At 35.9% G+C, this 14,052-nt stretch overlaps 2 protein-coding genes across 2 annotated transcripts; one reads left to right on the top strand and one right to left on the bottom strand.

The window, feature by feature from the left end:
• Window positions 1-548: 548 nt before the first annotated feature.
• LOC145775735 (uncharacterized) lies at window positions 549-2,313 on the bottom strand. Its single transcript, XM_082587095.1, has one exon. The coding sequence runs from the start codon at window positions 2,292-2,294 to the stop codon at window positions 1,071-1,073; it is 1,224 nt and encodes a 407-aa protein (XP_082443221.1). The 5' UTR covers window positions 2,295-2,313; the 3' UTR covers window positions 549-1,070.
• A 5,886-nt stretch (window positions 2,314-8,199) lies between these two features.
• LOC145775254 (heat shock factor-binding protein 1-like) lies at window positions 8,200-10,434 on the top strand. Its single transcript, XM_082586510.1, has one exon. The coding sequence runs from the start codon at window positions 8,395-8,397 to the stop codon at window positions 8,605-8,607; it is 213 nt and encodes a 70-aa protein (XP_082442636.1). The 5' UTR covers window positions 8,200-8,394; the 3' UTR covers window positions 8,608-10,434.
• The last annotated feature ends 3,618 nt before the right edge of the window (window positions 10,435-14,052 follow it).

Genomic DNA, 14,052 nt, shown 5'->3' with positions numbered 1-14,052 from the left:
AATGCTCTCAGAATGCACCAAATTCAAAGTAATTTTTCAAAATTTTCTGGGGGAGGCCCCCCAGACCCCGGGTCGTTAATCCTCCCCCCACCCTAAAAATTCCTGGCTACGCTGCTGGTTGTAATGTATACACAAATGCGGTACTGAAACGTAGAAGTAGCGCGCTCAACTTTTAACTCAAGTAACGGGAACGGTACCGCGTTACTTTTCATCGACTGGTAGCGGAAGCACCGCTCTTTTAGTTTATTGCAGTGGTAACGTGTTACTTTTAAAGTAGCGGACGCTCACCCCAGTTTATAATACCGCCGAAATATTTTCTTGAATATCCCTGGCTTAGTAGCCTATGACACAATCACAAGTACGTGCAAGTTTTCCACACAACAAAATCCGTCATTTTTACATTGATTCAACGTCTGGTCTGGAGATGTTGACGGATTTTGACCGTCAAAATGACGGGTTTTGTTGTCTGGGATCGCACTGCTTTGTAAGATCCATTCTATTAAATAACAGATTTTGGCTTCATTGGCATAGATTCAAAACTTGCTCCTGCTCATGATGTATTAATCTTACATATTCCTTACAACACACTTTGAGCGCACAATGTACCACTAGAAACGTACAGAAACTTCAAATTGGTAACCACACCTAGGTGTGATTTCAAGCTTCCACTTATTGAGCACCATTACCATACAGTATTTGAAACAGATAAAATCAACTTTTCAGAATACCATTTTTCAGACCAAAGATAAATATTCTCACAACCAAAGGTTAAGGTGCTTAAAATAGCTAGCAAACTGTACATACAAGTGGTATATATATACAATGTAAGTACGTCTTGATTTACAAAATATGACAACAACGTAGAACTCAGTGCAAATACTAATTTGAATTGAACTATGTAGGCCTATTAGTAATTGTTATCTTAAAGACAAGCAACCAATGGAAAAGTGCTTGTAAAAAATGCTTACAATATTACAAATTCTGTGTGATACATTAACAAGCAAGAAAATGACTCGGAATTTGCTTGAAGTGCCAAATTTTTCCACTGAAAAGAGACTGACACAATTATATCATAACAACGGGGGATATTTTTCAGCCTTATTAATATATTCAATCAAAGTTTCAAGTTTATATCTTCCATCAAGATTGTGAAAACTTAAGCGAAAATGTCTTTGCCTAGCCACAGTAGGTGTCTTCCACAGTTGGTGCACAGGGGTGACATCATTCACTTGTAAGGCAGTGAAGCCATATTTGGTTTCAAAGAAATTAGTATCTCCAATTCCCGGGTTTTCTTCCAGTACTAAATCTTTGTTGGGATTTTTTGGGCAACGATAAGGAATTTCACTCCCATAACTCAGTGAAGGCAGATCATCATTTGTCACAACAACACAATCAGATGGCACGATTTCTTTGATGAACGGAACCAGTTTATCAACTTGGGGCATGTTAGATAATCGACTGATATTTAGCCATCTCAATTTAGTGAATATTCTCAGATACGTAAGTGATTCAACTGTTACAGCAGTTCCACTGATATCTAAATATTCTAACACATCAGCAAGAGGGTGTAAACGTGTCATGCAATTATTGTCAAATAGTTTTGAGTCGGCAACGGTTAGAAATCTTACATAACCAACATGATCAAAATACCTCATCCCATCATAATTTAAACAGCTTTTACGTAAATCAATTCCTTCTACTGTACAGTCTTTTTTAGTAGGCGTTCTAATGTTATGCGAATCATCAATCCATCTGTCATCAGTTACTAATTTAAATGAGCCACCAATTTTTAAAATAAGATAACACATTGCCCATTCAGGACCATAATTTTGATAAACAACTTCATCAAAGTTATTGAATTTCTTTCTCAGTTTGTCTGTAATTTCCATTGTTGATTCCCACCAATTATCATACCTTTCTATAGTCACAAATAATCGTAAGCTTCTACCGACTGCAGTCAGTGCAGTTTCTCTAAGTGCCAATCCACGTTCACTTTCCCAAAACCCAACTTTTGTATCTACAGGATGAATTAGCTCTGGAAAGCATGGTTTGGATGGGTCTATACTTGGAAGATCATGACGAATGTTAGAAATTTCTACAGAATGTTTTAATTTGTTATCAGTACTGTTTAACTGTGTGTCTTCCACAGGTTCCCTCACATTTTGTTTCTGAAATTGACATGATGCAATTGCTTTGGTTCGGAAAGGTCTAATAGAAAGCACATGTGACACATCTGCAAGGTATCCAGAACTTTGTGCTACACATGACCTGACAACTTTTGTAAAAGTAAGCATAATTTCAATTACAAGAAGAATATACTGCGCTGAAAAAAAGAAAAACACTAAGCTGGTAGTGTCATCATTTTATAACTCTTTTGGTAAAACAATATGGTCTTTAAAAAAAGTAAATGGTATCATAATAATTAGATGCATCACAGCAATATATAACATGTAAAAAAAATTGGTTTAGTACCAAAAGCATCACAATGGTTGATTGGGTTAAGTCTTTATCCTTGGACAAAAAAAGCGTCTAATAGGTTATGCCTGACAGTTTTACATGATTGTAAGGCTTTGCTGGATCACCGAGTTTCCGCTTGTTGAAGTGTTGTTGTCTGTAAATTATGGCATCCATAATATATCACTGAATGGAAAACAGTCCTCAAAATGCATTGCTTAACTGCACCTTGAGAGCCAAACCAGCAGTCCAGTACTCCTTGATCTTGAGGTTTATTTATGCACAAAATGAAGCATTTAACCAACTGAGTTATTGGGGTGAATATCACTGAATAGCATATGCTCAATCACCACACCTAACTGAGAATATTGTTTCTTTCAGTAATTAAGTAAATTTTAAGTTTTGAAATTTTGGGTAAAGTTGTAATGTTAACGATACTTCTGTTGTTCTCAACCAAACAGTACCGTAATTAGAATTGAATTTCAACAATTTTCAGAATATTCTACCAATTATGTTTGATTTATCTATATCAGCAGTGGCGGCTCGTCATAAGGGACTGCGGGACTGCAGCCCCCCCAACATTTTTGTGCATATGTGAATTATATTACATATAGATAGTTTTGCCATGTTTTTTTTAATTTATTTTGCTTGAAAAATTAAAAAACTTTTAATGTTATTTTGTTGTAATCAAAAAAAACATTGTCTTACAAAAATGAATTGGCAACTCTGGGTCTGCAAATTTTGCAGGTCCGGTGTTGCTTGTTCTTTTTTTTATGACGTAGGTTTTTCAGAAAAAAGTTTTCTAGCATCACTGAACAAGTGCTGTAGGGACTGCAAATAGAACAGACCCTGGTCAGGGATTCCAACTTTGGTTCTCGTAAATCTTTAGGGTAAGCGCATGGAGGCTATCGGTGATTAGGTGAAGGGATCGTAGGTTACTTTACTTGATCTGTGTTTTGAGAAGTCACTGAAACAGACTAGTTTTGATGTGAAGTAAAGCCAATTACTGTAACTATTGGTGCTCTTTCACAATTCACCCTGTTGGTCAATAACTGAATGATGATGTCTTGATACGTCACACAGGTTGGAATGGACTATTATAAAGGAGGAAGTACGGGGTGAAAATGCACTGAAAAACACCTGAAGGAAATTGTCTCCCATTTATTTATTTATTTTTCAATTTCAACAGATTTGCCATCGTTGGAAAGCACAAGCATAGATCTAACCAACTAAGTTAATACCAAGTCCCATAATAGTATTAGCTCTATCTGGTGGCCACCTAAACTTGACCAAATTCAAGCCATTATCAAAAGTTTACTTTAAATGATAAAAACATTAAACGACAGCCAATTAAAAAAACATGTTACTGTGTTACTAACCTTAACCCCTAACTCAGTGCATTTATAACTCAGTCCGGTACAGGTTTATAATTACATTAGGTTAGCCTACTATGGTTGATGCAGCCCCCCATGTTTTGAGACCATGAGCCGCCACTGTATATCAGTTATTCAAAGTATTTATGTAAAGTGAAGGTAAGAAAAGACTTCTGCATTACTGCTATCAGTGATTAAAACTGAGCATTAACTGTCTGTGAAAAAACTTAAAAGTGGTCATCTTCTACTTTAGTTTAAGCCAGGGGATAAGCGACAGTCCAGAGGCATAAACTTGGGCTTGTTGGAATTGTCACATGATGGTCCATATTTCTAGCCTACGGTACAGTATTAGAGCATAACTTTTTTCCAAAAACCTTTCTAAGCCCACTTTAAACCTGTTGGTTTGGTCATTTTTTCCTTTTGTTGGTGCCAAATTCGTGTGTTTACTTTATTGTTCTCTGCATGTTTGCACCAGCAATTAAAAATAAAATTGAATTTAATTGAGTGGCAAACTGGGTTTTTTTTTTCGCTGAGACTTTTCGGTCATTTGTCCGAAATGACTTGTAAAAATTTTCGGTCATCATCATCATAATCCATCGTCGGTTTGTTCCCCACTAGTGGGGGTGGCCGATTGTTTCCGCGCAGCAATTGTCTTAATCCCTTTTCTCCATTTCACCCTGTCCCTTGCATCTTCCTCCTTCAGTCCGACTTTTTTAAACTCATCCTTCACTTGTTGTTTCCACGTTCTTCTTGGACGACCGCGTTTCCTCTTCCCATCCACCTTTAGATCTAGTGCCTTTCTAAGAAAACTTCCTTCCTCCCTCCTTATCACATGTCCATACCATCTTACTCCATTTGCCCTTGCCAGTTGGTCTATGGTCTCTCTCATCTCTAGCATATCCAACAATTCTTCAGTCCTTTTTTCCCTTCTCGTTTTCACCCCACACATTGCTCTCACCATTGACCTTTCCGTTCTTCTCAGGATTGCCAGTTCACTCTCTCTCAATACCCATGTCTCGCTACCATATAGCATTGCAGGCCGCACACAGCTCCGATATACTTTTCCTTTCATCCTTAGTGAAAATTTTCTGCCATGCAACATTTCCCCACATTCCCTGAACTTTGCCCAGCCCAATCTTGCCCTTGTTGTCACCGCTGCTTCACATCCACCACTTCCATTTATCCGATCACCCAGATAACAGAAGTCTGTCACTGTTTCGATGCCATGGCAGAACTCATCATCATGGCCTTCCACTTCATTCCTTCCTTTACTGCATTTCCCACAAACAAAACACTTCGCCAATCTTGTTGCGGCTCTCTTGACATTAGCACATCTTGCATGTACCCACTTTCCATATGCATATTCCTTGCATTGCATTGAATTTCTCATCACTCTCTTGCCACATATTCCACAGGGATCTACTTTGCTCTCAACAACTGTTCCCTCTGCTCCACTCACCATCACTTTTGTTTTTTCAAGATTCACCTTCATACCCTTGGTTTCAAATGCTTCTTTCCATTTCTCAAACTTTCTCTCCATTCCCTCCATACAATTACTTGTCAAGACCAGGTCGTCTGCATACAAAATTTCACTCAATAAGCCCTCCCTCACTCCTTCAGTTACAACGTCAACCACAATAGCAAATATCAGAGGTGACAAAACTGATCCCTGGTGTACACCAACCTTCACAGAAAACTCGTTTGAATAATTTGATCCAACTCTCACTTTTGTTCTTGCATCCTCATACATAGACATCACAGCTCTCACTAATACCTCCAGTATACCTCTTTTCCTCATTGCCCATTTCATCACTTTCCTTGGTACTCTGTCAAATGCCTTTTCTAAGTCGACGAAACACATATATAGTTTTCTCTGCTTCTCTCGGTATTCCTCCTGCATTCTTCTCAATATAAACAGAGCATCCACTGTACCTTTTCCTGGCATAAATCCAAACTGCATATCATTTAATTTCACCAATGTTCTTAACCTCTTTTCTAGTATTCGCTCCACAATTTTCATTCCATGCTCTAGTAGTTTTACACCTCTATATGCACTGCAACTTCTCACATCCCCTTTTCTCTTGAACATTTTTTAGGTCATTTTTTATTTATTTTTTGGTCATTTTTTATTTATTTTGGTCATTTTTTTCTGATGAAAATATGTCCTTTCTAATAGTTGATACAAACCAAAATTTGTACTTCCTGATTAGCTACAACATTAAGTTTCGCTGAGAAACGTTGTTGTGTTTTATCTAAGAAAAGGTAGAACAGACAAACGTTTCTTCAACGTTCATCAGCGAAACTCAACCTTGCAATTTTTTTCGGACATTTTGACCGAATTGACTATATTTTTTTCAGATATTTTGCTAAAAAATCGGTCAATGACCGATAAACGACCGAAAAAAAAAAACCCAGGTGGCAAATAATACTTGAACTTTAAATGCCACAAACTAAAAGTGATGTCAATGCAACTTTATGCGACATGTAATTTCCAGAGCAGGAGGGAGGAGTTTGGATGGAATTTAAAAAAAAATTATACTAAATGTATTGGAATATGCTGTGTTATTCTGCAATCAGAGTTAATGATATATTTAAAAATTTTATCCTCCTTTCTTAAATTTATCATTCTTATTTTTTCAGGACCTTGGCAACTCGACCGTGCCATATTTTAAACTGATTGTTCTGCTTTGGTATTATGCACGTTATAACGTCCGCGTTTTGACGCTTCTGCCTTTTCTAGACCTCTGCTATGTTTGGCATACATTGCTTTTTCGTTGTGACTTGTGTTGGTCAGAAATAAAAACAAACTGAACTGAAACTTTGCTTTAGTACATTTTAACAGTGTTGCCAAATGCAGTAAAATAATTTTTTTAACTTTTGCTCACTTAAAAAATTCCTTATGATGAATTGAGATTGCCAATTGGAGTACAGTATTTTTAAAAATTATAGGGATTTATTTTAGAGGTGAATTCGTAGCTGTGAATAATTAAAAATACAAATTTCGTACTTTGTAGTTTTTTTATCTTTTTGCAATTGAATTTTTTTACAAAATAAATCCTGGATCCTATTTTTGTTGTCAGAAAATTTAGATCTAAAATGAATTTTTTTTAAAAACTTGGCCCTGGCTCCGCTGATTTTTTCCGATTTGTGTTTATTTTTGGGATGTGTTCCCTACTCTTCTCAATTTCATTTTACTCATTTTTTTCACATCAAACAAACATGGCATATTCACGCCACAAAACAAAATTTCCGATTGAGCAACAAATAAATTAAAATTCAATTTTCAATTTTATTCAATTTTCAGCAAATAAATTAAAAATTACTTTTTTTAATATTGAAAGCTCAGTGATACGTTGTTAAAAAAAGGTTTTGATCATCTGGCCTGACCAAAATTGAATCTGATCTAAGTAAAAAATTATTCCAATCTGGAAAGATTTGACTCAAAGAATCTGGATTTTGAACATTTCTGCCAAAGATGTCTGATACTTTCGCGGTTGAAAAAGTGGCTCTGCGTGGACTGTGGAGTCTCAATTTTAGTGGCGGTTTACCATTATCTATGCAATGTAGTTGTCATAATTTATTATTGAGTACGTATATTTTTCAATCAAACCTCATAAACTTATATGTAGCCTACCTATGGAATATGATACCTTTACGGAAATTTTGCATCACTTCTGCTTGGGGGTTGAATAGCAAAAAACGAAGTTCGCCTACTTTGAAACTATGCACGCTTTGTTTTATTGCAAACAAAAACACAGCCCTGGCCTTCATTTATTCCAGTTGCCAATTCGACACAAGGGTCGATCAAAAAGTGTCCGTCACTGCACTTCCATTTCCCCGGAAATAAATAAAATATTTGGCATCAATTTTGCTGTGCAGTCTGCAAACATACGTTTTCACTTTTCGAAATATGCTCGGATATTCAACATATTTTATGATCAAGCTTTGTTATATTTTGGTGTCTATAATTTTCCGACGCTTTCACATTCTTTGCGATACGAATGACCGCCTATCTAAACAATCCACTTGAGCCGACGCGGTCTTTCATTGTGCTTTTGTGGAAGAGTGGTGATGCCGTTTTTGTTTGAATAACTTTCGTTGCGCAAATAAAACGCGGCATAGCTTGATAAAGAAAGAGAAAGTTCGTTTGTTTTCAAGTAGTGAGTGTATAAAACTATGAAAGAGCATTTTGTGAAAGGAGTTGTTTATAAAACGTATATGTTTGAAATAAAATAGCTTCAGAACAATATCACCAGTTTCTATGTGGTGCTAATTTTGTGCTTCTGTTTGAGTTGTAAATGACAGTAGCTTACATTTGGCATCTTACAGATAGCTAGTTTATTTACAAAATTTTCATGTTTTTGACAGGAGTTAAATCTAGGTGGAAAACTGTTTATAGATAAACAACTGGGAAAAACGTATTTGCTGTTCCTTGACAAGTATTAGATTGGAAGAGGCTGATTACGCTGCAGACATCTTATTGAGTAAAAACTGGATCTGTTCCTTGCATTTTTGTTTAAAAGCAGCATACATTCACTGACTGGGCTATTAATCTTTGAAAGGTATAATGGCTGATAATGATCCTAAAAGTGTGCAAGACTTGACAGTATTTGTCCAGCAAATACTCCAAGATATGCAAGGGAAATTTCAAAACATGTCAGATAATATAGTTTCAAGAATAGATGACATGGGAAGCCGTATCGATGATTTGGAAAAAAACATTGCAGAACTTTTATCACAAGCAGGAGTTGATGAAGCTGACTTAAGTCAAGTGGAGTAAAGTTTCTTTGAATTAGCTGAGACTTTTCAACTGTATTCTGAGTAGTTTTCATACATCACATACAAGTATGTAATTTTTTTAGAAAAGACACTTCCTTAATTTTTGTTACAGTGATGCTTCAACAAGCTTGACTAATAGGCTACCTGAAGGCTATGCTCTTGATCTATTTTCAATCACCATAGATCTGAAATACAAAACTGACTGTAGCAGATTTTAATGTGAAATGTTACAGATTTATTCCAATGCACTCATTTTGCAAATATGCTTGATTGTTTATTTCCTTGTTAGTTTGCCATGGACTAATACTTGAAAAATTCTTTTATACCAGTATATAAATTTTTTGATTATTTTTGCAAAAATCCTAAAAGTAGAGCACCTTTTTGTTTATAGAATGTATCAATTTGTTGAAATTACTTGTCTTCATCTAACCATCAGTTGCAAAAAGTGATAAACTTGTAGTAAGAGACAAAATGAAATTCTGAAGTTAATTAACATTTAAAATCACTCAGTTCAATTCAGTTTTATTGTGCATTTATGTTTTGTCATGATGACCCTGATTAAATATTTTCTTGTTGCGAGTATTATTTATAAACTGTGCCTTAATTTTAGTGCCATTTGATACTACACTAAAATATTTTATATCATACTCTTATTGTGCTATAGATGCAAAAATCTATCTCTTGTCCTAATTGATTGAACACCTGCTTTTGCCTTTGTTACCACAAAACTGCATTTGTTTTTTAAGATTAATTAATCAGACTGATTTTGAGTTCCAATTATTATTTTGTTTCAAGTATTTTTGGTTTAGCTGATAGATGAGTTTCAAAAGTTTAAAAACTAATACTGTTTGTCTGAAAACACAGGATGCATTGCATGGTCAAATATAGACTTTCAGTCTGATGTCTGCTGATACATTAGTTTGTATTTCATTTTTATAATAATAATAATAATAATGTATGAGATGTTGTAAAGCAGAGTGCTTATTCATCTTTCAATCACGTACAGTAAACAACTAATAAAGATAATAACAATATTAAGATTAACAGAGGTATCAACAGTGATACACACGCAAAAGTAAACAGCTATATAAGGTAAAAAGACACACAAAAACAATACCAAAATTTTTGTTATTGTACTAAAGCAATATTGGTATGCATCAATTAGGCAGTGACTACTGGAATGCCTAATGCTAACGGTGTAATTGAACACTAGTGTTGGTACAGTAATAACAGTAGGCTACACAATCACAACAATAAATTTTGTTCTGTGTTTAACTTGAAATGATTAAAAACTTGACGAAAATGCAAGAAAATCTAAAATATTGACATGTAAACATCTAAATTGTGAGCAAAATTGCACATTTTTCCATGTTACAGCAACTACACAGTCACAACTCCTATAGGATGACTAATGCATATTTACTTTTTTGAACATTTTTATGGACTGTCTGCAAACACTTGGTGTGCTTCACTTATGAATGTCTGAAACTAGTCAAACTGTATTAGACCACCACATGCGATAATTCTATCACATCTCATTCCTAATGTTTTTTATCATATCAAGGATCTTCTGCATCAATGCTTTACACCTTGCTTGTTTCATAATTTTGTTTGTTAAACAATGGCATGCCACAAGATGATGAGTCTGGGGATGGTCACAAGGTTCATGTTATGACTGGACAATATCTTTATGGCCTACCATCACAAATGTTTTAATTAATATTTGCTTGCACTGGACTAGAGAAATGTACGCATTTTTAAGACACTTTATGATTGTTTACATGTTGTACTGTATGATAATAGCAAATAAAAACCATTTTGCAATTGAGTTGAAGCAATTAATGAACAATATGTAAAATTATACTGGCTCTTCTGGGCGGTATACAAGACCATCCTGGCATCCTGAGATGTCACCAAGTTGTGATATCATCCCATCAAGCTCTTCAAAGAACTAAAACCGATTCAAAATGGGTGCCTGTGGGTATTCATAAAAACCGCATTTAAATATACAAAACTTTAAAAATTGTACTATTTTGTTATTGGCATCTTCATGATACGGTAACCCTAGTTGTGCCGGTGATGATCCAGCACGTATTTATCAGAATGTCTTTGTTCAACAATTGATTGAGTTTCGCTTTTAGCAGCATGATCAATTCAATTCGCTATTACCACAGCGAACTCACAGCATCAGGCTAAAACAGGTCGCTAAAATCTACATTGCGAAGTCTTTGTTTAGATCACCTCACCGCACTTTTTGCCAAACGCTAACGCAATATGTCTGCATTAAAGTGCCCAACACCAGTGAGTAGGAAGCAACTGAACCACTGAACTTTTTGGTAACTTTTTCGCAGGGATATCTAATGAAGATATCCCTGTATAATGTATATCCCTTCCTAAGAATCCCTGCTTTTTCACCTCAGGTTAAGTTATAGTGCATCAATATTAACCGTCGCTTTAATTTTTACAAAGAATTTAGTACCGGTCCTCTATCTAGCTCAGTGGTTCTCAACCTTTTTTCTTTCGTGGCCCATTTTGGTTTGCATGAAAGTTCTGTGGCCCATTCAGTTTTTATGTAAGAAAAAAATTACAAAACAGTGCTTTTGGAATGTTGCTGGAATCCCCCTGTTGAATCCAGGCGCTGACGCTTCACAATATCTTCTTTTCGTTAAAAAAAAAAAATATCTTCATCTTTGTAATTAGGATAAACTTTTTCCAGGTAAAGTTTGAGTTTTGATGGTCCCAATGAATGATGACTAAGAACTTTACAACGTAATACACATTGTCCTTTTTCTTCTCTGTTATCAAAAATTGATGTACGGTACATACATACTGAATGTAATCTTCATCAAACTTAATGCTTCAAGTATTGTCAATTCCTTGCCAAAATAATCCACAAAATAAAATGCTGCACGTGCTAAAAAGCGGATCTGCAGAAGTTCAACAAAGCTACCGCTTAGCCTATAAAGATGGCTTAATTGTAACCACAAACTAGTCTATTACAATTACATCATAAAGTGTTGTAAAAACTGAGTTGATATAAAACTGTATGTTGCAATAATTAGAATGATGATTGCCACTTTGTAGCTAAAAATAGCAGCATCATTCATTGTAACTAAACAAACACACTACTGTAAAATTGACTATAGTGACAAAAATGAAACGAAATGTTTCATTTTTTCAAATATGTTTCAGTTTTTTCAGAAATGTTTCAATTTTTCAAATATGTCTGTGGCCCACTTCAAAATGCTTCTATGGCCCACCAGTGAGCCATGGCCCACTGGTTGAGAACCACTGATCTAGCTTATTACTTTCTTCATTGCACATGACTAGAGAATTTTGTTCCAAAAGCTTGTGCAAACCGCTACCACCATAGCGAACTCGCAGCATCAGACTGAAACAGGTCGTTAGTTTCTGCATTGTGAAGAAATCGATCATGCTGCTAAAAGCGAAACTCGATCTGTTGTATAGCCTATTAGTTTAGCATTATTCCTTCACGGTTAAAACATTATTGACATGATAGACGTGATCATCGGACCAATAAAAACTACCGCATAAATCACAATATCGACTTTCAAGGCCTCCTGCGCAGTCAGTATTCGTTCGTTTATCAGAAACTCATGCAGTCTATTTATCATTGAATCGAAACAAATTCACAACTAATAATTTTGCTTCAAAGCGAAATGACATAAAGAATTTTGAAATTACGAAACAAAATTTAAAAAAATCAAACGAAAAGTAGCAATACAGAGCATTAAAACGATTTTGCATTTTCTGCAAAGAAAAAGTATGATGATTCAAAAATTCGAATTTCATCTTCTCATGAAGAATAAAGTCGAAAAATACAGAATTATTTCGTGCAGCAATGCTGGATCAGATAATTTTAAAACAAGATGAAAGTGTATAGAGACACTACAAAAAAATGAATGTAGGAAACTGGTCATGTAAGAACTGAATCACCTCCGTTCCTTTGAAAAATAATATAAACATTTCACTCTCTGTTACAGCATCATTTGATAAAGTTTTTTTTGTTGATTTTTAGGTTAAAAATACTTTCAGAATGCGCAATTGTTAGGTATTTTTTTAATTTTAGGGGGGCTCAACAGTTCAAGACCCTCTTCTGGTTGCTTTGCCATCTTTAATCCCTTATTACAGGGTTTACTGACATGTGCAGTAGGCCTTATGCTTATTTGCCCCTCCCCGAATTTTTGTGCTGGCTACGCCCCTGGAACCAGCACATCAATATACGGTACTGAAAAATTACTTGATGTTCAAGACCCTCTTCTGGTTGCTTTGCCATCTTTAATCCCTTATTACAGGGTTCACTGACATGTGCAGTAGGCCTTATGCTTATTTGCCCCTCCCCGAATTTTTGTGCTGGCTACGCCCCTGGAACCAGCACATCAATATACGGTACTGAATCAATATAAGGACCGCAAGCAAAACTTAAATAATATTTTGATCGTAGATTTCAAATGAACGTTGATAACATCATAGAAAAGGTTAGAAAGAAATGACACTACCATCATAGATAATATTCTTCCTGCAGTGGAAATCTGTTAAAAGAGGCCGTAGCAGGCCTTGATGAGTCAATCCTAGTGAGGCCATGACCCAACTGGCTCTTGTATGGAAATTCAATCACTTGATACAGTGGAGGTGTTCTACCTGGTCGTGCTTCAAGCCGCATGACACCACTGTTTAATAGAATATCATCAGAAACTGTCAGGCAGTTCTGTGCAGCGCGTAGGCTACAAATGACTTTGTTGGTCCTTATTGTTGTTTTGGTGGTTTTCTCGATGTGGCAGATGGCCGGGGCTTAAGGTTTTATGATTCATGTTGGCGTGGTAGGCCTAAAACTAGAAGATTTTCAGAGGACACATGCTTTCCCTAAAATTTGAGAATAAATGCAATATTTCCAAACATTGGCATTCTCTTCTCACACCTCCAGGTTAATAAACTTTGCCGACTAAGTTTACAATGATAATTGCATAAAGAAAGACGAAGCTGGGACGCCCGCATGTTTTTACCTAAACTTATTTCCAAAGTCGTAGACAATCAGTTTGTTTGGGTTTTGAATTTTTATTCTCGGACTGACGAAGCTTTGATTGGTTATTCCTGGTAGTTTCGCATATAGGCCTACTTGTTGAGGCTCTTGACGCAGGGCCGGTTATCGAGATTGACAAAGTGAAATTTCCGATTGTTGAAGTCTTGTTGCGGGGAAGTATTCCATCCATTAGGTGCGGCTGAATGGAGAACAGTCCTTGGAATGCGTTGCTCAAGCGCACACTCCGAGAGTCGAACCAGCGCCGCTTCATCTTGAAGCTTCTACGTTCACGAAGTCACGCGCTAACCAACTGAGCTATCTGGGCGGACAAGCTGTTGCCATCCTCACTACTTTTGCAAACTAAACTCTTTAAGCTGAAGACAATCATTGCAATCGAAAAATTGA

This window comes from Aplidium turbinatum, chromosome 8, assembly GCF_918807975.1.
Source record: "Aplidium turbinatum chromosome 8, kaAplTurb1.1, whole genome shotgun sequence".
Classification (NCBI taxonomy): Eukaryota; Metazoa; Chordata; class Ascidiacea; order Aplousobranchia; family Polyclinidae; genus Aplidium; species Aplidium turbinatum.
This window is presented reverse-complemented; position numbering and strand designations above follow the sequence as displayed.